This window comes from Eucyclogobius newberryi, unplaced genomic scaffold (assembly GCF_026437365.1).
Source record: "Eucyclogobius newberryi isolate DKJ021-1_F unplaced genomic scaffold, fEucNew1.0.hap1 SCAF_9, whole genome shotgun sequence".
NCBI classification, from domain to species: domain Eukaryota; kingdom Metazoa; phylum Chordata; class Actinopteri; order Gobiiformes; family Gobiidae; genus Eucyclogobius; species Eucyclogobius newberryi.
This window is the reverse complement of record NW_027316532.1, coordinates 27418470-27442691: the sequence shown is the minus strand read 5'-3', so window position 1 is coordinate 27442691 and position 24222 is coordinate 27418470. Positions and strand designations below refer to the sequence as shown.

At 41.0% G+C, this 24222-nt stretch overlaps 1 protein-coding gene across 16 annotated transcripts in view; it reads right to left on the bottom strand.

Annotated features, from left to right (window-relative positions):
* Positions 1-24222, bottom strand: part of ptprsa (protein tyrosine phosphatase receptor type Sa) — a 219882-nt gene that overhangs the window by 26717 nt on the left and 168943 nt on the right. For 7 of the 16 annotated variants that reach the window (XM_072438688.1, XM_072438689.1, XM_072438691.1 and 4 more), the window contains 11 exons: positions 23958-24075; positions 18674-19267; positions 17645-17739; positions 17323-17570; positions 16980-17067; positions 16169-16381; positions 15825-15991; positions 14086-14201; positions 9725-9772; positions 5666-5763; positions 1853-1976 (listed from right to left, as the gene is read on the bottom strand). In XM_072438688.1, coding sequence (XP_072294789.1) covers positions 1853-1976; positions 5666-5763; positions 9725-9772; positions 14086-14201; positions 15825-15991; positions 16169-16381; positions 16980-17067; positions 17323-17570; positions 17645-17739; positions 18674-19267; positions 23958-24075 — 1909 coding nt within the window. The remainder of the gene's footprint in view (positions 1-1852; positions 1977-5665; positions 5764-9724; positions 9773-14085; positions 14202-15824; positions 15992-16168; positions 16382-16979; positions 17068-17322; positions 17571-17644; positions 17740-18673; positions 19268-23957; positions 24076-24222) is intronic. The other 9 variants (XM_072438695.1, XM_072438696.1, XM_072438701.1 and 6 more) reach the window with 3 other exon arrangements.

Below are 24222 nucleotides of genomic sequence, written 5' to 3'. Positions count from 1 at the left end.
CGGGGGGAGCTCGGAGTAGAGCCGCTGCTCCTCCACGTCGAGAGGAGCCAGCTGAGGTGGCTCGGGCATCTGTTCCGGATGCCTCCTGGGCGCCTCCCTCGGGAGGTGTTTCAGGCATGTCCCACCGGGAAGAGGCCCCGGGGAAGACCCAGGACACGCTGGAGAGACTATGTCTCTCGGCTGGCCTGGGAACGCCTCGGGATCCCCCCGGAGGAGTTAGAGGAAGTGTCTGGGGAGAAGGAAGTCTGGGAGTCCCTGCTCAGACTGCTGCCCCCGCGACCCGGCCCCGGATAAAGCGGCAGAAGATGGATGGATGGATGGATGGATGGATGGTCATATTTTCATACACACCGCACCAAAACTGTGATTAAACTGAAAGAAAGTGGAACTAAACCTGTACTACGACCGGACCAAACCAAGTCTACATCGGGATTCAACTGGGCCGAAACCAGGACCATAGTATTATTGTTTGTATTAATTGTGGCGGAAGACAGCAGAGGATTTGTAACAGTGGTAGTAGTAGTGGTGATGGTCCAATATGTCGATATTTGCATCTAAAAAGACATAGCATCTTGAAGTAAAGATCAAAAAGGAACATTTGACATAAGTGAAAATGATATGGGATATACAATCATTTCTGGCTTGACAGTGTAAACATATAAGACATATTTAAGCCTAATAATGTTGAATCTGTACTTAGTTTCTTTAAAGAGACAAATTGGGCACACATATGGGCACACACTGCACTGCGATACTCGAACTGATATATCACCCATGTTTGGTGCCGTTCTAGTCCTGGTCTAATGTAGGTTTTCCCTTAATTTAGTCCCAATTTTAATTTGGAGTGTGAGTAAGTGTGAACATAGCAGAACATAGCAACAATGACACTTCTAGTAGTAGTAGTAGTAGTAGTAGTAGTAGTATATTGACACTCTACTTTGTCCCTCTACTACTTTAGTCATCCCGATCTCATGCAGTTTATTTTTGCTCGTGGGCCCAACGAGTGGAGTTTTCCTTCCACCTCTAAATATGAATGACTCAAGCCAGTCCGATGTTTTGCTCAGCAAATTCACTAGTCGCTGCAAACAGCAGCAGTGAACTGAATCTGAACCCTACTTAGTGTATATTTTATTCTTTTTGTACGTTATGGTGCAATGAGTCAGACAGACCACTTACTATTATGCTTCTAGCTCACTTCAACAGTTTTATCCTCTCTGATTCTAATCCAAGACTTTCAACTTTCAAACTACCTTGCAGATGTGATAACTTAGCTTTATTGCTGTACTATGTTCACGAACAAATCTTGTTACATTTCCTCAAATACATTTTCTTTTCTGTACTGCTATAGGAGGTATTCTGACAGTAGTACTATAGTTTTTCTTCCACTCACAAAAGACTCTTGCCTCTAACAACAATTTATTTTTTCAGTTTTATCTCTATTCCCTGTGCTGATTTATTAAATGATATATGGATATTAAATATGCAAATATGTGTCTTTAAATGTATTGGTTGACGCTTAAGTATCAAGTTAAGTTTCATTTTAAATCAGCTACTTTTGAAGCATTTTGAATCTTTTACTATAAATTATAGACCAGAATAAAAATGTTGTCCATCTTGAAAACAACATGCAAGTCGATGTATATGTCCCACCTACATTTATAAGTATGGTAAAGATGTATTTTTCCATGTCAAGTAAACTTCAGGGACCCACATTTCTCTATTCATGGAAAACGATTCCTTTTTGATTTTTGAAGTCTGTGATAAGGACTTTTCACCATTCAACAGATAACATTTTTTGAGTGGAATTGCCATAACGACAAAGAATCGTTTGACCGGCAGCATGGAGCCTTACCATCAATGGGGGACAGGATGACGCGCGAGTGGTCATAGGCGATGACGTTTGCGTAACGATTCTTCGGCTTGTTCACTTCCAGGTTAGAATGCTCCCAGGTGAACTGCTGGCCCGGATCGATGGACTGAGAGGACGAAAAGAAAGGAAGAATCAGTAACGGCAGCACAAAACCTATTATTAAAACGTATCCCTCCCATAAATAATACCAAGCAGAATATACGTGTTCACGCTAAGATTAAACAGACGCAACAGCTGTACACACTGCTGTATCAAGATCAATAATACACCGTAGCTAATGGCTAATGGCCGGGAATGATATTGATGGAGGTGGCAGCTTTCTTTGCCTGGAGCGGAGGAAAGCGAACACGCTCTCGCAGCAGCCCCCGTTTACAGTCTGAGGATTACATATAAATATTCAGATGCCTTGTCAGGTTTATTTAGTATTCCATTACCATTCATTGTTTGCTCAGAGGCGACTAGCGCGAGACTCACTGTGAGGATATTTGCCGTGAGTGTTGGTGGGGAGAAGGGGGCAGCTCGGCTAGAGGACATTAGAGCAAGATGAAGTCCAACTGGAAACCCGAGTGAACAATTTGCATCTAATCATTACAACAATCAGCTCTTTCCCTCTGTTTTAGCCTCTATCTCTTCCCACTCGGCACAGTCGCTCCTCCTCGCTCTCCTGTTTTGGTGCGCGCTTGTTTTCCTTATCTGTATCTCCGGATCATCTCCTTTTCAAAGGCAGACATGTCCTTATTTTTTGCCACACTATCTCATCTCGATCCGTCTCTGATGTTTGCACCGTTTCTCTACAGCGCTACAGTGGAACGGCGCTACCGCTTTCCCTGTTGCTTTTTCTGTACAAGTTTTGGGTTGAAAGTAATACAACAGTAGATACGACAAAGGGGGTCATTGTTCAATAAATAACTGTTAGCATTAAACAGGTCTAGGCAATCAATGAGGATATTTGAAAGGCCATTACTGTACGTCAGCTGTCGGATAATATTGATTTGTTTGTTTAGTGGAACTTGTGTTTTATTCGAATTGTCATTATTGAAAGTACTTAGAGGGTACTTAGTGCTGTTGTCGAATTGAAAATGAGATACTAATTGCTACTAAAGCTAGGTTCAAAACTAGATATTAATTTGAGTATTGAGAATCGGTTTGAATATCAAGTATCGACACAAAACCAGGACAAAATGATACCATTCTTGAACAGTTTTATAATAAGCTTGAGCTTTATCAGAACTAGTCTTAGGCCACATAGTAAAGAAAGTACTATTATTTTGTGTTGAAATTACCTAAAAACATAGAGCATTATTGTTCAAAGTGCATCAAAATTATGTATCGAGCCTATTCTATAGTACCAAAATCAAGTTTAAAATGTAGTATATAGAAGAAAGTTGCCAAAAATACATATTACATAAATACTGATCAATACTAAAACTAGTATTAACAATCGCAATGCTTTCTCAGTTCATTAAAATAACTAACTATAAATAAGATTATATAATTGCTTGAACTACAAAAATTAGATTCAAAATTGATTTGATCCAGCGTAAAATAAAGTCCACCCTGGGATTGCACTTATTTAAGCCCTGGACTCCAAAAACTGGCAGAAAATGTTCAGAAGCTGTTCCAATCTCACAGCCCTGGTTTGTATGTGCAGAAAGATTGAGGTCACTTCTGGGAGACATCAGTCAGTCTGAAAATTAAGACCGTGTAGTACCAAATTCTGCGGAATAACTTCGACCGGGAATATTTTTCAATTTGCTTGAATAATGCATCAATTTCTCCTGCCTGTGATGAGCGAGCGGGGGCCATCGCCAAGCTTTGACTGAAATGGCTGCTAACTGCTTGACATCTAATGAATATAAGGCATGCCAGGTGAAACAGACTTCTGCTTTCTATCGGAGGCTTGTGTTAAGGAAAATATACCCTATCATATACAGCTACAGAAATAAACACTATCATTTTCACTTAAATGGCAAATGAGATAGTATTTGGGACAACAATTGTGCTGGTAGATTTGATTACATCTGTTGTTACACAGAAGAACAGGGCCACAAAATGTAGCAAAGCATCTAAGGCTGTCAAAAGAGGCGATGCCCAGAAACGAATCGACATGAAATTAGATTTGAAACTAGATACTCTTATGAACTAAATTTAGGACCAAATAAAAAGACCACATGGTAAAGGAAACTACAGATATATTGTCTGATTCTTTAACCTTCTGTTGGTTGAATCAACTACTCTGGAACGCCCACCGAGGCCACTGCTGTTGTGATTTTGGGCATTGCTAACGTACATTTAATCAGTATGAGAAGCCATTTACTTTAAATTTAAATTTAGTCTGAAATGTTGGAATACTAACCAACATTCAATAAGTTCAATGACGCTAGTACTTTAAAATCTAAGTACGTATTAACAATAGAGCAGTAATATGTACATGTTTAGGTAGTAGATACACTGGAATCTGTAGTATGAGTATCTACAGCCAAAGTACTGTTCAAAAAATACCTTGAGCACAGTGCACCAGGTAAAACAACGGCCCTCATTCCTATTCTGCTTTGTGTGTTAGATGAGCTTTCTTCATGGCCTTGCTCCAGCTGTGATGCCCTCTCTATTCCCACTGAATCCTCATCATTAACTTGGCTCCCCTACCTCATCTTTCTCCCGCGCTCTCCTTCCTCAGTTGCTTCTTCACCACTCCCCACCCCCATCTCCTCCATCACACCCTCACATCCCGCCCACTGAAAAACCAATCAGTCAAAAAGCCCCGAAAGAGCCACGCTTGGCAAGCCAGGGTGCCCGGACGAGCAGCCATTCATCAAGAAAATAACTAAATTAAAATTACACTTCTCGATTTAATTCGGTCATTTATTTTTCCTGGGGGTGCTGTGCCGGGGTGTGTGAAGGGTGCAGGGACTGAAAAAAAAAAAGTCAAAAGCGGACAGAACGGACATTAAAGCACAAAGTAATTAGAAGTTGTAGTTGCAGCTAAGCGTCAACTTCTGGCACGGTATTTACTTGCAACGCCGCTGCACAGAACAAGCTTGTCCATTTGCAGCGTGGATTTATGAATTATAGATACTAAAGGAAATATTCAATTGCAATGAGAAGTCGTTATGCGTCTGACCTGGAGGCCTGATGGGAGCAATCTCTGGCTCCATGTACCACATCTCTACCTAAGGCCCGGCACATAGTGGAGCGAGGCGACAGGCGTGTGATTTAGGGACAGCAAAAGCGGGATATTGCTTGTATGCAAACGAGAGCTGATTCAGCGCTCCTGATTTCTAATCAACTCGGGTGTCATTTATAATGCCGCAGTCTCAGAGCCCAGACAGCTCAGTTACCCCCCCCCACCACCACTCCCCGTACACACAAGTACACACAAGTACACATGGAAGTGCTATGCTAAAGCAAGTCAGCCAGACGGAGCCTGTTCTTGCATGGCAAACAGAATTTAGCTGGACATGAAATTATTTAACTTGGAAAGTTTGTGGTTGGCAATTACATATGGAAGGATTATACTAACATATAAAATACACATTCACATTACACTAAATTAAATGATATGATGTATAAGAATAGATTTAAACTTTTCTCGAATCATTCAAATTGGATGCAGAAATGTACGACCTAACACCGCTCAATGACTTAAAGTTTTAACAAGGAAGTAACAAACAGGAGAGGAGGCCTTCTCCCATGGGCAAAGCTTCACTATGACCTTGCAATGAAAACACAATCATAGGAAAATCGATACTTTGAAGCTAAAAGGGGGAAGAAAGTTTGACACTTTGACCTCCTCACCTCGTATTCCTGGGAGAGTTTCAGGTTGTCATTGGCCTTGAGCAGCTCTGTGTGTTCAGCCAGCTCTGAGATGGGGATCGGAGGGTGGTTCATCATACCTGCTCAGCGAGAAGACAGAACAAACATTGTATAAGAAAATGGCAAAACAGTTTAAAAATAGAAAACAAATGATTATTCAAGAAGTGGTAGTGGTGAGGAAGCTTGTGCACAGCATACTTCAAAAATGTCCCGAGTAGATTGTGTTATAGTGGCCAGGCCAGAGTTCAATAAGGTGATTTATCTAGTCACTCATTAATTGGTTGAAATATTGTTGCAACCGAACATTGGCCATTTTGCCCAGAGGCACATGGATTAAAAAGCAGATGCATAATAACATGTATGCCTTTAAAACTTAATCAGAAATACACATAATCGGTTAATGTATTAATATTCTGCTCCCGTAGCCAAGCAAACTTTTGTCCCCGTTGTAAGTTGCGTGAAGCCCTGACCTGGCGTCATGTGAGGAGGGGAGTGACCACAAACAATATTTATGTTGACAGGCGTGAGTGTTTCAGAGGGTGCAAAGCAAGCAAGCTACTATTTGTGACAGCGATAAATTCCTCTGATAAAAAAGACATACACTCCCGGAATGAAAGGTTATTTCCAGTGACATAGCACGAGAAAGCCTTTTTACTAGTACCACAATGCGCCGCACCACTGTAATCAACCCCGCTGTGCGCTCCAGTCTGCTAATCCATTTAGACGCATAATGCTCGGGCACATGTAATGGAATATGCAGCAGCCATATATTGGTGCTGTGTCTCTGCATGTGGCCCAGGCAATACTTAACACTTCCATTTTTTTTTGTCAGAGCCTCATTTCCTGCTGAGTGCACTGGGTCAGAGGTCAGCACAACGTCAACATCACTTCACAAAGGGCCTGCCTTGGCTTAATTGAGCATGAGACTCAGCCTAATCACATTAAAGGGCTTTAATTGTCTCCTTATATAACTTTCAATGTGAAGGGGGAGAGCGTATGTTTTAGCTGAGTTTGTGCAGTGGTAGGTGATTTTGTCTAGTCTGTTTGGTCTAGTCTGTAACTTAAAGTGCATATGACAGATTACACATAGTCCAGATTTTACTAAAGATTTTGCCTATTTTTTCCCCAGTTTGACAGTTGTGAAGTTTATGTATTTCCCTGGTTGGACATGTGGTTCTCGGGATTCCAAAATAAGAAGTCGAGGTTCCGACTCGTTTGCATTCATGTGCTTTTTTTTTAAATCTCGGAACGTTTACATTTTTGTGTGACCAGTAATAAAATCTCTCTTTAACCTGTAAGTTTTGTTGTTTTTAGCTTTTTCCAAAGAAAAACATTAGCTAGTTATTCGTTTTAGGTATTTTTGCACAAAGATGTTGCTCTTATCTATGGAGAGTAAACCCCTAAATGTTGTAACATTAGTAAAAGAGCTCAAATGTTTGAGATAAATGAGCAAATCAGCCTATTTGTTCCGTATCCACACAGCCGGTGATGTCATGTGCCGGGCAGCAGCCTGTGTAATAAACTATTTAATATTGTAACGGATAATCCATTTTCGGCAATTTTGCGCAATGTTGAATAACACTTGAATGCGAATGGGATGTTGAAAAGATAGACAGATCTCCCTATGCTGACATTCTTCATTAGTTATGGCAATCTATTTCATAACGCAGCAGCATCAATTACATGAAGATTAACAAAGATTAGAACGCTATGGATGGTGTGACATCTCCCACTAAATGAATGGACACACTGAATTTAGAGTGCGCTTGTTAAAAGTTATGCAACAAGCTTAGATGCCTTTTAAATAAATCTAAACGCTACAAGGACACATTTGATGCAAAAACTGTTTATTTGTAGTGTGTTTTGCGAAGCGCTAACAAACCATGGCGATAATGGTGGCAGCGTTCAAGAAGTGTTATTAATCACTTCTGCGACGGGGATTCAGAGAGATAAGCACAGAGAAAAATAGCTAATTAAATTTTGTTGGCAGCTCCGAATTCAAAAGGAAAGGTATCAGAAGCGATGCGCAAAATAAGAAATGTATGTAATTGGTAAGGTCCTGGCTTCTCCTTGAGACAGAACAGGAGCAGTGTGTTCGAGCCCAGATCAAAGACTGTTTGCATGATACTTTTAATAAGATTCTATCCTCGAGTACCTGTCTGCATGTGAAAGAGCCTGAGCAGTTGGACGCCCATCTCGGACCCAAGTGTTTACCTGCACAGCAAATTCAATGTTGCAAAGTTATAATTTGTTCAAATTTGCCAAGAAAAGTGGCTTTGGAAGTGTTTTCTCGAAATTATGTGTGTTTTTGGGCGGAAAAGCGCTTTGCTGAACAGTAGGAAGAAGTATTTATTCTACTATTGCAAATAAAAATGTACTTGAACTTTACATAGATAAAGTTCACCGCAGCAAAGATAATTCAGTTATTAGATTTCTATATCTGATTGTTTGATGCATAAATGTATAAAAGGCTTTTTGTGATATGAGAACAGGGCTTTGTTAGAAAACCTTGCTCTAAAATAACATAATGGTGTGGTTTAATTTTTACAATAAGTTATAGCGGTATGTCCTTATACAAACCGATACATGTGAAACTCCTAATGTATTTAATATGATATACATGTTTTGCTGCGTTCGGGTTTTTCAGAATTCTTTCATCCGTTCTGTTTACAAATCCCATTAGTTTTCCTATTTGCGCATTTACTGCGTTGTAAAATCGTGTCTGTGTCCATATTACTCAAGGACAATTTTCATCCAATCCAATGCTTTCCGACCCTCTAATTGTTTTCCAAATTTCCTCCGCATCTGCATAAATTTTCACATCCCAATCAAGAGCGTGATCAGTGAATTCCACAAAAACAAACCGCCATTTAATTACACATTTTCCAATCTTCCCGTGTGCCTGAAGACAGTGTAATAATTCCTTGTTCATTAGTCACCGTCGACCCGTTTTACCCATAGAATATTTGTGATGTGTCTGTAATTGCATATGAAAGGGAAAATTCAAGCGGGTAAGGAGAAAGGTTGAACCTCCAGTAGAGAAAATCCACAATTTAGAGGATTTCGCAGCGAGCGGGGGAGACGCAGGTTATCAACTGTTGTGCCCATTGTTTGCTGAAGCGCTAATTAATTTTGCTTGTTAGTGGCTGGTGCACAAAAGATGTCGTTAGTTAGAAAATGCAATGGGAAAGTGAAGGAGTGAAGAAGTGAGGGGTAAATAGTACGGCTGTGTCCAAATCTCCTCCCTAGAACCTCCTATATTGCATGGTACATCTACTGTGTATAAATATATATTTGGTCCTAAATTGTTTCATTTTAATCTTGATTGGTTTGGTCTTGTTCTAGTCCTTGTTTAGTTCTGAGCTAGTCCTGGTTTAGTCACAATTTTGAAGTCAGTTCTTGTTTTTGGCAAGCGAACCAAGATTATATTAGATTTTGAGGGGCTGACGAACCATGGGCTTAGACTTATTCTATTTAAGAATATATATATATATATATATATATATATATAACACTCTAGATTTAACATTGTAATTGTGTAACGGTTGCTATTATATGATTGTAGTAACCACTGCTATCTTACTTCTCCAAGTTATAGAATACATAGTTCATACAGATAAATTGTGCCCATTTCCGTCCTGGTATAGACTTGATATGGTCCTTGTTTAGTCCTGGTTTAGTCCAGATTTTGTACTGGTTTTGATGAGATAAATGCACCCTAAGAGCAATGGAAACCCATCACTTCTCTAATTGATTAGGGATGAAATTGGGACACAGCGGGATCTCCTCTCCATCATCTTAACATCAACAGGTTATTTTGTACACAGTGGGGATTAATGACCAGGCTCAAGTGAACGGCATCCAATCACAGGCAAAATAAAAGCAGGATATTCCAAAATCATAGTAATACATTAGTGCCAAAAAACTCTTCTGCGTCATGTAAAAAAAAAAAGCTATGCAAAGTATCTATTCAAAATTGGAGACAAGCAGGGCCAGATAACACACAGGAACAAAACCCATATAAAAAAGGGTGAGACTAACTTTCACCATTCAAATCTGCATCACTCTGTGGACTGCTTAGACCAGAGTCTGCAAAAAATATAGGGAAATGTTGTATGAAAGCTGCAATGCAACAAAACGCTAAATAAAAGGAAAGCAAAAAGGAAGCATGAGAATCAATTGAATTCTGAACAGTTTATGAGAAAAAGCTTAATTTACGCCATCAGGGCACATTCACTCAAGGAGCAACACCATCTACCGTAACACAATAGTAATAGAGGAATTGATTTGCCATCTTCAAGCTTTAACAAACAGCTGTCAGGTCGAAAATGCCCGCTCCGATGAATAAAGACACAGGCAGAGAGGGGAAAAGCAGCTTATCTTTCCTGGTGAAAACGGAACCCTCAAGGCGGCCATTGTCCACAACTAAATGCTGAGCCACTGGGAGTGAGAGGTGTGGAAAGGCATGTGCATTCTTATTTGACAGTCGAGAAGACAGGGCTGATGGGAAGTCAAGGCTCTGAGGGAATAGACGAGGGTTCAAAGTGTGGAGCGGAGCAGAGGTAGAAGTAGGAAGTCCTCAGAGGAAGGAGCGTGTGGAAAAAGACTTCGGTCTCCCCAGCTGTTCAAGCAGAAACAAACCAGATGTGACAGCTTTCGGCACGAGCTGACAAGTGGGTGAAAGATGGCGGCACAACGAGTCCAGCGGAGATAGTTGCGCATATGCGGACAGAATTAAGAAGGTGTAAAAACTGTTACGGTTCAATTTTTTTTACATTGTATTTAATGAATTCACATTTGGATTTTTTTTGCTTTGAACTGACAAATGAGGTTACATATGATTACCGTATTTTCCAGACTATAAATCGCACCTCTTTTCATAGTTTTGGCCGGGGTGCGACTTATACTTATATACTTATACTCCGGAGCGACTTATATGTAATATTATTTGTTATATTCACACTTGCAACCTTATTTCATATTCCAGTGCAACTTATATATGTTTTTCTCTTCTCTATTATGTATTTTTTGGCTTTTGGATTTATATTCCGGTGTGCGACTTATAGTCCGGAAAATACGGTAAATACTGATTGCTGTAGCACTTTACAGCGCAGCATTAGCATAGTAAGTCAACAACAATAGCATTGAAATCCAAAGCGTTATCAAGGTAATTACTATTACCATGCTGCTGTTATGTTATTGCTAATATTGTGCTGTAATGGAAAGTGCAAACATACTTTTAAATGGGTGAGGTATTATTTTTTTATCATCTAATTATTAGAAACTATCATTTTATTAGTCTTCAGTGTAGCTTCCTGTCGATACACATCCCTGGATTACATATGCGCGGTGCTATTAAAAAATCCTCTGTTATGAATTGATGCTCTAAGCCTCTAATTATTCATGTGCTAATTATTAAGCATTAAATGGGCTTTTCCACGATGTTCACATTCAGGGGGTAAGAGGGTATCGTGCAGAATGACTGCGGTAAAAAATGAAGACGTCACACGACCCATCTCTCTCTAATTGATTTGTGACAATGACTAATTAAAGCTGGCGGGGGGCGCTGGGATGCACTGTCTCCAAATGCCATTCATCGCAGTGGGAGGGAGGCGCGGGCACGTCTGATTATGTTTACGTGTTCCTCTACTGTACGACTGTTGTGGTTGTTGCTTTGATCTGGGTTAACACGTATTGATGAATGTGCACTAGTCCGTGGGCTGTGTTGACAAATATGTATATGTATAAGCAGAAATGTGCTAAAATGTGTCTTCAAATGTAGAGTAAGTTGAGGTTTATGTATGACAAAAGTGAAAGAACAGGAAAATTACGCACAGAAGATCAAGAATATACATTTGGTTAGAAGTTAAGAATATAATTTAGTTCCATTTTAATTATGAATCAGCTCTTTTTGCATACAGTCTGAAACGCAGTAACAATTATTATATTTGCCCACCTTTATTTGTGACAATACAATTTCTAAGTTTGGTAAGAATTTGCAATGTATTTATTATGTTTTATCATAAATAGGAGCTGGTAAATGCCTGGATGAAACAATGCAGGTGTAAAAAGCGAAATCGTAAGCATGACAACGAGGTTGAGTGAAAAAGTAAATATTCACTTTTTGGCCTTGAATGTAATCACGTCATTTTCATCACCGGTACAATACATGATGTGACGGAGACGGAAGAACAGAATGCTTATTATTATTACCAGCTGTTCCACGTTCTCAGGTATTCTAACGGTCTACGCTTGGAGAGGACGCACACCAAAACTGAAAACTGGATTGTAGATAAAGCGAATAAAAGTGATGGCAAAATGGAGACAGCTTTTGGCCGGGGATTGACAGTAAATGTCCACTGAGTCGTGCTGCTTCATTACTGTGCCCCATTTGACGATTAAACCCAGGCTCCACTGCACATAATGACCAAATGAGCCACTTAGCGCCCCCAGGTGCTATCGAACGTCACTGTCAGGCCATCCGCGGACCTATAGGCTTTAAAGCACGTGCAAAATCTTCCCCGACGCATTAGACACACTCAGTTTATTGGGCCGCTAAGCTAATCAGAAACACGTCGTCTCGTACCCGCAGGGCAAGTGGTCAGCGTGCCGATGCAGCATATGCCAAGCTGGACCCACAGAGGCCTCGGATAAGTGTACTGGGAGTAAAGATCGTTTGAACAATGGCGGCTATTAGCTGATGGGAGTGTGTTCGCGAATGCTCACCGGCCCACTTAATTGGTCCAAAATTGACCATTCAAATTAAATTCCCTGCGTGCGGAGATAACAACATCGCCCAATTCTGTGGAACAATGGCGCGGCTGTTGAATGAGGAGTCGTATAGCGGCGGATTGTCGAAGCAAAAGACATGGAATTTCTGTTATTTAAAAAAAAAAAGAAGCTGGCTGTGTGCGCGGTGCAAGTCAGAGAGACAAATACTGACAATGACCCTTTCTAACCTTGTCATTAAAGAGGCACTCCACGAGGCCGGCATACCAAGCAGATGGCGACAGTACAATTGTGTACCGTCTCTCTCTCTCTTTCTCCTCTCACTGATGCACGAGTGTTTGGATTCTTTTTTTTTTTTTTGTGAGGGCCTTTGTGGGATTTTTGAGAACTCTCACTTTTTGAAATTCAAGTCTTTTGATTGCGAGCGCGACTAGCCATGAATGACGGATGGATGGCTGACAGACAAAGTAGGCTCGGGGACAGCAAGGCGAGCAGCAAGGCACGCAGCAAAAATGGAGAAGAACATGAGGAAAAGGCAGGTGTGGGCGGGGGGTTATTTTTCCAGCAAGCTTAAAGGGGCGCGGTCCAAATTTAGGAGACAGGAAATGGTCTTGCGTTGTTATTGAAGACCACATAAAGCATTCTTTCGTGGCCACCAACGGCATAAAGATACACAGAAATGAACCCACAAACTTGTCCGTCATTTGAGTGAGACCACTGTCCTTTGTTGCTGTCAAAAATGAATTCCATTGGTTTAGTTCCATCTTAGTTCTGCTGTTCTCGAGCTTGTTGGGGGGATAAGAAGAAATCCGGTCGAAATCCACTCTTAAATGAACAATCCGAATCTGACGTCTCGCCTCGTCGCAACCATAGAAAGTGGGATTTCGCGGCGTCCTCTGACCTTGCCTTAAACACGCGGCGTCAGATTATCATTTACCGTCGGGCTGCTGCATAACGGCTGAGTAATGGCTCGGAAAAGCAGACAAGAGAAAGATGTCATCCAGGCTTTAGGTGGCGATGCCTCAGAGAATGAGGGTGGGATTGGATGTGCTCTGTTGTTAACACCTGGCTTTAGCCCGGATAAGGATCAGACGGAGGTGAGAGGAAAGAGGCAGCACTCCAAAACACAAGACAAAAAGGTCTCGTCCAACAACTAACGCCTTTGCTGTTTGTCAATATCAATGAGAAAATATAATAAGGGGATATCGATTGAGCGGAAATAACATCTGAAAGCACACATTGTTATTAGGAATGTAATTTGCAGTTATTGCTGGTGATTTTAGCATATTGCATTATTTGCTGGAGTTAAATCTATTTGCAGGGATTATATACAAAATTAGGGACTTTTATGTCAGAACCGATAATGGTTGTGAGTGACTTTTGCTTTGATTAAATAGAACATTTGTAAATTCAACCCTTTATGGTGTGAATAAGTAAAGCTAATATTGTGCATGAATTCTGAGGCTGATTTCATCTTTCTAGTTACAACAAAACTCATCATTCAATATTCGCCACTAGCAGATTAGACTTGGGAGAACGGAGGAGGGATCAAATCTATTCATTTACAGATGCGGATTAGTTACTGTGTGTGTGAAACATATGTTAGAACAGTCCCTAATCAGTAAGTTAGTCAAAGAAATGCTGATGGTTATAGCGTGTCGTGTGGCTCATACCTGGCGTCTGGAAGTTGATTCGTCTCATTTCCACCGGATCTGTCGGATGGTGCGGGGTGATGTCTGCGTTGTTGAGCAGACACTTTGTGCGAGGTTCCGATTCCTTTCTTTTACGGCTGAAGAAATTATCAAAATAAATGGTTCAAATGACAAAAAAAGTGAAACAAATGCACAGTTTTGATTCGTAACCTTGTCAAAGATCAGATATGTACATGGCATAACTCTACTCTGGATGCCAAACCCTGCCAATCTCCGTAATTACAGGCATGTTTTATGCTGAGCCAAGCTATTCCACCCTTCCCTGCGAAATCCAATAAAGTGCAGCTAAAACTTACCTGTCAGGTTTGCTGTTTCCATAGAAAGCAATGGGAGTCAAATAAATAAAGATGGCAAAAAAGACAACACACAAGGAGAAAAGGGGAGAGGGGAAGGCGAGAAGAGAGAGAAATCAATAGAGCACACTTTAAAATTCACAGGGGTCAGCGCTGGGCTCGCAAAACGCACAGTAAAGCTCATCAGCGGCGGAGGGTGTGTGCGCGTTACAATGTTGTGTCAATGAACAGTGAAGGCAGGCTTATATATATATGTTGATGCTTCTTCCATTAAAGTGTCGGTGGTCCAGTGAATGTGTGAGGGCGGGGCGGGGGGGGGGGGGGGGGGGGGGGGCGGGGGGGGGGTGGCTGCCGGATTCAGATGGGAAGGGGCAATGTCAGGGCCAAGGGCAGACCCGGGAAACACTATTCACCAGGGAGAGATGGCCGAGCGAGGTGAAGAGAAAGACAAAGAGACAAAGAGATCCAAGGAGAGATGTTACTCTCCCTAACCACGACAAGAAGGTAAGGCAGGGTCAGACAGTGCGGGATCATCTGACACTCTGAGCTGCACTCTGTTACCCACACCAGCCCTCACTCTGGCTCTGCACTGGCAAGGAGCGGGACTTGAACTGCTAAATGTTTTTGACTAAAGGTACTAAAAACTGTATAGATCCTTACGAGTAACAGTTGTGTGTAGTCAGGCATAATGAAATATGCATTAGCAGGGATACTACAGAAATATTAGCTTTAGGCAAATTTGTTTTTGGTCAAAATGTGTTCTGAAATCTTTCTTCAATCCCCTTACAGCCCAATATCCCCCTTTTAGAATACTAAAATAAATACTTTGTGCAATAACAATAACAGTACAGGCATTAGACATTCAATCTTGAAATTGTTGAATGATAAAGTTCTCACAACTAACCAAAAAAAAAAAAAAAAAATTTAAATAAGCAATTACAATGGACAATAACAAGCCAACGCCAGAACGTCTGTAAAATAGAAATGAGAACCGACTCTCAGAGAGGAGCACTCTTCAATTTAACATAAAGAATAGACCGGCTGCTTGAGAGTTTTCTGCCAATCCTATTATGCAAAACACTCAAGGCTAGAGAAGCCTTTTGAAAACGTGCAGCGCTAAATTGTGCTGAAACTATTGCGTATATAAATATAAGCTCTTCAGTTTATTTGGGTCTAACCTATTCTTGGGTTGGCTCTGGAGTTATAATGTAATTTATACCCAAATAAAGAACAGGAATGTAAGACAATTTACCTGCCATTACTTAGAGTGAAAGCACCCATTACTTTTCCATATGAATAATTCCAAATTCAAATTACATAATATATTAATATAACTTAAACCTACACAACAGCATTTGGTCATGTGACGACAAGCTCTTATCAAATAAAGACGGAGAGATAACTCACTTTTTGTACAGGAGGATTGCGATGACAATGCAGATGATGAAGACCACAGCCAGGACTGGGCCCACCACCCAGATGAGCCCATCTCCTCCGGTTTCCACGGGCAGAGGGTCCACATGGGTCTCTGGAGTCATCACTGTGTCAGTGTATGGACTAGTGGCAAACATTTTCTGAAAACAAAAAGTTGTATTATGTAATTTATTTAACTTTTCATCTCAGGAAATTGAGAAAATCCCTCGTAAACAGACTCAACATGACCCATAGTTACAGAGTGTCACAAGCTAAATAATACAAATATATCTAATTAGGCATATAGCCACTGGGAATGGCAAGAAGGAGGTTCTTACCCCAGACGTGGCGTTGAGTTCAGCCAACAGGAAGAAGACATACTCCTGCGCTGACTCCAGAGGCTTGTTCTCACAGCTGCTGTGGCGATGGTCGGAGCCCACAGTGAAGCTGGGGGGCAGCTGTCTGAAACACGCTGTGATGTAGGGCTTATTCTGGTCCAGTTGGGCCAACTGACGCCGTGTCCGTCGTTTCAGGGTCACTTCACGCAGCAGCTGAGAGAAGTGCAATCAAATCAAGAGCTTTAATTAAATCATACATACACAATTAATTTTAAATATATAATTTATAGCAGTCCAAAAGGTTTATTAGGCTTTAAATTGCCTTTACTGAGCTGGGACTAAAGAAAACAAATTGCTGGTGTGTCAGAGCCTGTAAAAAAGAAAAAAAAAGCTTCTAACACTCCATGGCAAAACTCCATGTAGGGTTCCAGCCCACTACACCACCCAACTGCTGCTGTTCACTGCAGACAGAAGAAGGCACAAAGCAGAGGGAATGTCTGTAATCCCAAATCCAATGGGGATGCTAGCTGTTGAGCTGCTGCTCAAGGTGACCTCGAGCCATGGAAGAGACAGAAGACTGTGTAATTCTCTCCACGGCATGCTTCAAGGGACAAAATTAGCATAGCTGAGATGTACTTATGAGAGTCCCTGTCTTCAACAACACAATTTCTCAACTGCTATCAAAACAAGTATGGCTTTAGGAGTTTGTTTTTGAAGAGAACGGTTTGGGAAATTGTTATACATTTATTTTAACAATTTGCTGTTTCGATAAGCTAGATCCAACTAGCTTATCCAAAAGCACAAATCATACCTCTTCTATGTCCATCTCATCTGGATTCTTCAGGTTTTTGACCGTTCCTGAAGTCCGTTTTAGAGGGACCACAACCACATAGTATATTCTGCAAACAAAACAAGAGATGTCAAATGACGACACACACATATATATACATATATATATATATATATATATATATATATATATATATATATATATATCACATATAGTGACACATATCATAATCACACACATATATATATATATATATATATATATATATATATATATATATATATATATGTGATTATGATATGTGTCACTATATGTGATATAGTGATATAGTCACAAAGACATATTGACATGATAACAAACTGACTTGACATCCTTGCTCTCCACCGGTGGGAAGGACATAGTGAGCATGTTGTCTGGCTCTGCATAGATGTCCAGCTTGGGCTTCTTCAGGAGCAGAGGTGCTGTCCGGGCCACCACACGGTGCCTTGGACCCCCATCCATGCTCTCCTGGCAAGTCACCCTGAACTCGTAAGTGCTGTTGGGTCTGAGACCAGTCACCAGGACCCTCATCTGTCTGGCATCCACATCCATTTTTTGGCGGTTGTACTCGATCTGTTGTAGAGAGCGGTTAAACAGAGCCAATGTTTAGACCTGAAGAAACAGACCATGTTACTATAAAAACTTACTGTGCACTTATATGGAGATCTGCTGTTAGTAAACTTCCATGAAAGCACTACTGTGGTCTTCGTTGCCCACTTGACTGTGAAATTCTTTGGGACATCTGATAAACAGAAAAAAATGAAAAATGTGGAAAAAAAGTTGTATTAAAATATGCAAATCATTTCAGGAAGACAGTAAAGTAGTTTCAATAAGTTCTTTAAAAAGATGCTGTTCCCCTGCAAGGCTCTTCTGGGTTGGAGAGTGGTTTAACTGTGAGCTGTGATTGGCTGTGAGAAGGGTTTTTGGTTAAGACACACAGCATGTTAGACTCATGGATGACAAACCCATGGAGCACAAGGGTGTGCCCACTGGCTAGCGGGCGTGGCAGTGCCAACCCCTTACCTCGTCCCACAACCTAAGACTGCCATTAACAACTGGCTTATGTCATTTTTAGCTTCTGTTTCTCTTTGTTCTGAGTTGGGTTGCCACTGCCAACGTGCTGCACACTGGGCAAAGAGACAGAGCAAAGACACAACATGCTAACAGTCCTCAGCAGTGCATCTGGGGGATGCCATGCCACAAGCTGTCTCACAGAAGTACAAGGGAAGGGCAACAAGGAATCAGGGAGGGAGGGGATAAAGGTGGCAGAATATCTCAAACCAAAACAAATCACCATTGTCTGCTCGTATATATATTTCAAACCTCCTGTTAGAAATATCCTACCTGGTGGTTTATTGGCATGAATAACTGTGTGACTGCACGGGGCAAAGGGCTGCTCGAATGACTGGACTTCAGACCAAACAGCACTTACCTCAAACTTCTTCCACAGAACTCACAAAGGCTGACTAGACTGACTGACTGACTGGGTTTTACCTGGGTAGTGTTAGTGAAGTGAGTATCCCACGGCAAACATATTTAGAAATTTAGTTTTCTGTTCTTGAAGTGAAGTGAAGGTGGTTGAAGGAGGGGGTGGGGCAGATTTCATTTTGTGGTTTTGTGTTTTAGCCAATCCAACCCCCTGTCAACCAGAGTGGAAGAGAAACAGCAAGCCCTACCTGTTGGGTCAAAGGCCACCGTCCGATACTGCATAGGGGGGCTGTAGGGCCCCGGACCTACACTGGTGTGTGCACGTATTTTCACATCATATGCTGAGTTGGGTTTGAGACTGTTGAGTACATAGGTGGACAGGTTGGGAGGGAGGTGAAGTTCTCTAGGTGCTTCTCCAGTCCCAGCCTCTTTATAGGCCAAGGTGTACTCAGTGATGACCCCATTCCTCTCAGCCAGCACTGGGGGGGACCAGGACACTTGCACCGAGCAGCATGTTGCGTTGGATCCCTCATTTATCTGAGGGTACCCTCCTGGCGAATTCTCAGGGACATTGAGTTCCACTACAGTCTCGTCCCCGAAGCCCCCCCTGCTCTTGGCTGATATTCTAAACACGTAGGCCGCTCCTCTGTGGATATTGCCAACTGAGTACTCTCGTTCTTGAGCGGCAAATTCTAGTGTGGCCAGAGGAGCGACGTCTTTGCGTCCAAACTGGAGCCGGTAACCTTGTAAGTCCATTCCATTGGTGTGGTCTGGGGGGTCCCAGCGAACCACAGCGGACGTCTCTGACTTCTGAGCCACAGACAGATAGGGCGGCCCTGGTACTGTAAGGAAACAAAGATTTACATGAATAAACATAAAAGACACACATTGCATTTTAATTTGTGGATATACTCTTTGAGCAGCTGTAAAATAGACAAAAACAATCTATATCTAAGCAAGTGTACATAAAATAACAAGATAAATGCATTGGCAGTAGTACAGAGACAATTCAAGACACGTTGTGTTTTGTCAGCTTGGCAGAGCCTCCTTAGAGCGTCTAAATTCTTGAGTGATCACTGTACCCATTACAATTTCATGATTCATATACGCAACAGTCAAAATAATTTCAGTAGAGCAAAGGATTACTAAAACTTTGAGCTGAGAACACAGGCACTCTCTGTTCAAAGAGTCATTGCGTGCTGTAAAATGGATGATCTACTCTTGGGGTCTAGACACAATTCTTCAGTGTGGCCCAGTTTTGCCGTGCTTTATGGATGACAAACGTCTTGTCCTAACCCACCATTTAAGGCCCATCAAAGTGATAGAAGCAGCAGCACTTATGGGGAGCTTTTAGTTCTCAAGTTGCCATCAAGGAGTTGTGAGAGATGAGTGTGGCTGATTCACACTTGAGCCCTATCCCTCTGTAAATAAATTTGATCCCGGCCCACATACGAACAGTGAGTTGTGGGAGGAAACCGGCAAATATAATCAAAGTGGTGGTCTGACAAACACAGGGATGAGTTAATCCAACAAACCAGCATTCTACTTACAGATAGGGCTTTGTTTTCAGGACACTTAACCAGAAAAATGGTTGCTTTCCTAACAGGGACCAGATTCAAGTGTCTTACTCCAAAAGAACAACATTGAATTGTATTGCGTTCTGGCAATCTTCCAGTGTTAATATCTTCCCATGCAGTATGTTTACATTCATTTTTTAAATATTTTACCTATCATTAGTTTTCTATAGCTTGTTCCTGTTTGCCTATCCCATTGACTTTGTGCCTTAGGCGGGGCCAACTCGTCGCAGGGTTACCACAGAGACATAGACACAGAGACAACTATTCACGCTCACATTCATTCCTTGGAGGCAATTTACAGCTGCCAACAATTGACCAAACACACACAACACGGGACATGCAGACTCCACCCAGAGAGATCCTGTGGTCTGGCTGTGGTCTGGCCCGGGACCCCATGATCTTTCTATTGGGAAGACTTTTTCTGATGGAGGTGCTTGCTTGTCTTCATGTTTTCGAAGATCGAATTATGAAAATTAGGACCGTTTCCATAGCAAATAGCAATTCAAAACATGTTTGTCTTTTGAATGGTGAAAAAAGCCTGTACACAGGAAGTTGAGACCAATGAATTAACTGCCTTAACAAGTACATTTCTCCTCCGTGAGATCAACAAAGCGTTTTCATATCTTATTGAATTACACCCTTGTTACAATAGGGTGCAATCAAAGGGGGAAACAGGGAAATTCCCTAGTTTCAAGCCCCTTTAGAATAACATTGAAGTTTTAGATTTAATACACGTGACGTTTTGCACAGGATGTTAGATGTTAGAAAATGGTCATCTCCAGCAGTTGCGTTCATTTCCTTTTCCTAATGCATTTCTTTGGCCAGACGGAGGAAAACACAAGCGCGCCTGTGTGAATGAGGCTGTTAATGGGATAGCGGGGGTGAGACAGATGCTCCTAATACTCTGCAGCAGCGTACTATAGCTCAGCTTGGTATCATTTAAAAGCCCACTCTGCCCTAGCGTTCACGGCTCATCAAGGAAATCTAACCTGAGATAATAGTCCTGTGATGGCTTTCCTCAATGCTTGTGCATGCGTTTGTCATTTAAATTTCACTTGCAAACTCAACAGGCTCCCAAATAAAGTTGTTACTTCCTCTGCAGCTTCAACTCGCTTAATCAGCTGACATTTTTCCACGTTTGTATCGACCAAGTTTATTTTAGAGGTCTTTGTAGGTGAACTATAGTCAAGCCTATTCATTATTCAATTGGGCCGTTTCAAGGCAAGTGCATTCATTACATGTTCCAGTTTTATGCACAAGGAATTGTCCTACCCAAGGACACAACAAAAACATGCACTAGGCTGAGAAGGATGCAAACACTTAAGCCGTCTGTTCTTCTTCTTAAGTTAAGGTCAAAGTTGAAAATGAAACAAATTAAAAATGTCTCTTCAAAAACACAACAATTTTCATCTCAAACCCAACATCTCAACAGACTCATCTTTTGAAATACATCACCTTTTGAAATCCTATTTTCTGGCCTTTTTGAACAGGATTCTTTTGCAAGTTAATTAATCAAGGGATTTATAATAATCAATTGTTTGTTTAAATGCAAAATGCCTGCAATATTTTTACTTTTAATACTAATTTTTACTAAATTTGACTGAGATGAAGCTAAGGTTAGGACGCTGCGTGAGGACATCCTGATGGACTATATTTTCAGACAAAAAGGTTTCTGATTAAAAACCCTAATTGTACGATTCTTGTTTGGTCTGAGTCACAAAACCTCTTCTCTCAGCATTTAGCAGTGATGAAATAGTTTCAGCTGTAGCCAGGACAGCTATAGTACGAAATGAGGAGAGAAAGGGGAGAGACATTTAGCGAAGGGTCGTGGCCCGGGAAGCAAACACAGGCCCCCGGGGTGGCAACAACAACACAGTACTATAAAGGTTTAACCTACAAACCCCAATGCGACTTATGTATGCTAATTTCGGGGATAAATGTAAGACAAAAGAGTTGCGTGTTTTGGGTGGGTCTTTCTACACTAAAGCTCAGTGAGGACTTTTTGGATAGATAAAACTGAACAATGAAGAATGTGACTGAGGACTAGGAGCAATCTGACAGACAAAAGACCCCACAAGGATAAAAGCCCCATGGATAGTAGACTCGGTGATCATCTCGACCTATATTTTTTCCTGATACCCAATTCCCATTTTCATTTTCTTGGCCCCCACTTCCTTCCATTTCTCTCTTTCCCAAGGTCCATTGCAGGGTTGACCTCGCTTCAATCCCTCCTTGTGGACCTCCAGGCACGTTTTTTATCACGCCGCCGTATTAACAGCCCAATGTTGACGCTCGCTCAGACTGATTGGGAGAAATATATCCAACAGGGTTTCCTTCTAATTTCCGGTCTTTCTTCGGAGAACATTAAAAAAAAAAAACGATATTACCTTTGTGCATTTGTGGAAAAGGATCTTTTTAATCGAGTGTCTGTCACGGAAAGCTACCTGTATGCATAAGCCTGTGCAAAATTACAATAAAATGCAGAATCCTAGGATGAGGTATTGCTGGATATTGATGGCTCACAGATAGCAGAACATGTCAACAAGGTAATTATGTCTCCTAAAAACTTATTGCCTTTAAAAAAATATCATACATTTGAGGATATATCAAAAGATGACCAAATGAGCATCATTGGAGTAATACAATTCCATAGTTGTAATTTACTCTTTGTCCATTTGTGTGTCTATAAAAGGAGATGTGATTTTTCCCATCAGCTGTTTGCACAAAACAACAGAAAAGCCCACACAAAGTCAGGCCATGTAAACACATTGTCTCGTGTTGGCTTTTCGCTTACAAGATGCAAACAGAGATGTTGTGGAGGTGGATGACTTGAAAGCTGATGCCTGCACTAGCCTCAATTGATGGCAGTAAAAGTTATTATACATAATTGCCATACAGGTTTTTTTCACAATACGTTTTTTACTTTAGCATAAAACACTTTGGTCAAAATTCTAATGCAATTTCTATATTTATCAATGATCAGTTTATCATTTTGGTGTTGACAGCATTAAAGGTAAAATAGCTTTGAAACATTCAGACTCTTTATTGTATAACATAACATGGTGATTTGACAGATTAGTGTTGTTTTGTTTCAAGATAAAAATGTGATTCACAATATCAATGATTCATTAATTTACAGTAAAACAATCTGTGTATATTGTATATAGATTTATTTTGGGTTTGAGATGTTTTGTAGTGAAGCAGCATCTTAGCCTCCTTTATTTTGGCAAAAGGAACAAAACGCTAACGTCACAGTGTCTGAAGGCCGTTTGAGAGCGCCACTGTCTCTGAAGGCTTGTTGCATAAGTTGTTTGAGTTGTCTCTTTTAAGTGCGTTAAAAAAGGACTTCACTGATGTGGTTTTCATTTTATTTCCTTCACAGTTTTAAGAGGGTGAAGTTCGTAAGCCAGTTCACACCCATAAAAAACAGGAGAGGGTTTGAATCAAATAATATTATGGATTACAGATGTTATGTAATATTAATAAACTATAAACGTTTCTGATGAGATTAAACTGGTTTCAAGGTATTACTGACTGGTAAAATATGATTATTTTAGCTCAAAATAAGGAAACTAAATTGCCATTGGGGTGATATTGTTTTCATCCAAATATGGATGTATGTACTGTATATATTGTGTATATATGTAATATGTATACATGATGCAGCGTAAAAATCGAATTGAATTAAAAAAATGTCATTGAGTTAGGAAAAAATTAAGATATGATGTATTTAAGTCAGAAACACTTTAAAAAGGGTAAAATAATCAAGGTCCATCAAATCTTAACTGGTCAAACCGTCAGCAAACGTCACATCCTGAAATCAAGACATTTTAATTCCCTTATCGCAGCGTATCCCCAACTATCTAAGGGCCAATTAAAAATGAAACCATAGTTACAGTTATGAATCCTGCCGTTGTGGTTGTCGTGAGTGTAATTCATTTCAAAAAGCACTTACCGGCCCCCTTGGTCACCACTAGTTTAGGTTTACTGCGCGCTCCGTCTCCTTTGGTGGTGTAGGCCGCCACAGTGATGGAGTAAGTGGTGTCGGGCTTCAGCCCTCCAATCACCATTTCCTTTGGGACACGAGAGAGGGAACAGACAACAGGAAAAAATGTCAAAATGTGTTCTGAAATGTTCATGACTTCCTCCTCGGTCATGCATTTCAAACCTCGTCCCCCGTGTTAATCTCAGTTTAGTGTTTTCTCCACTTTCTTTTGGTC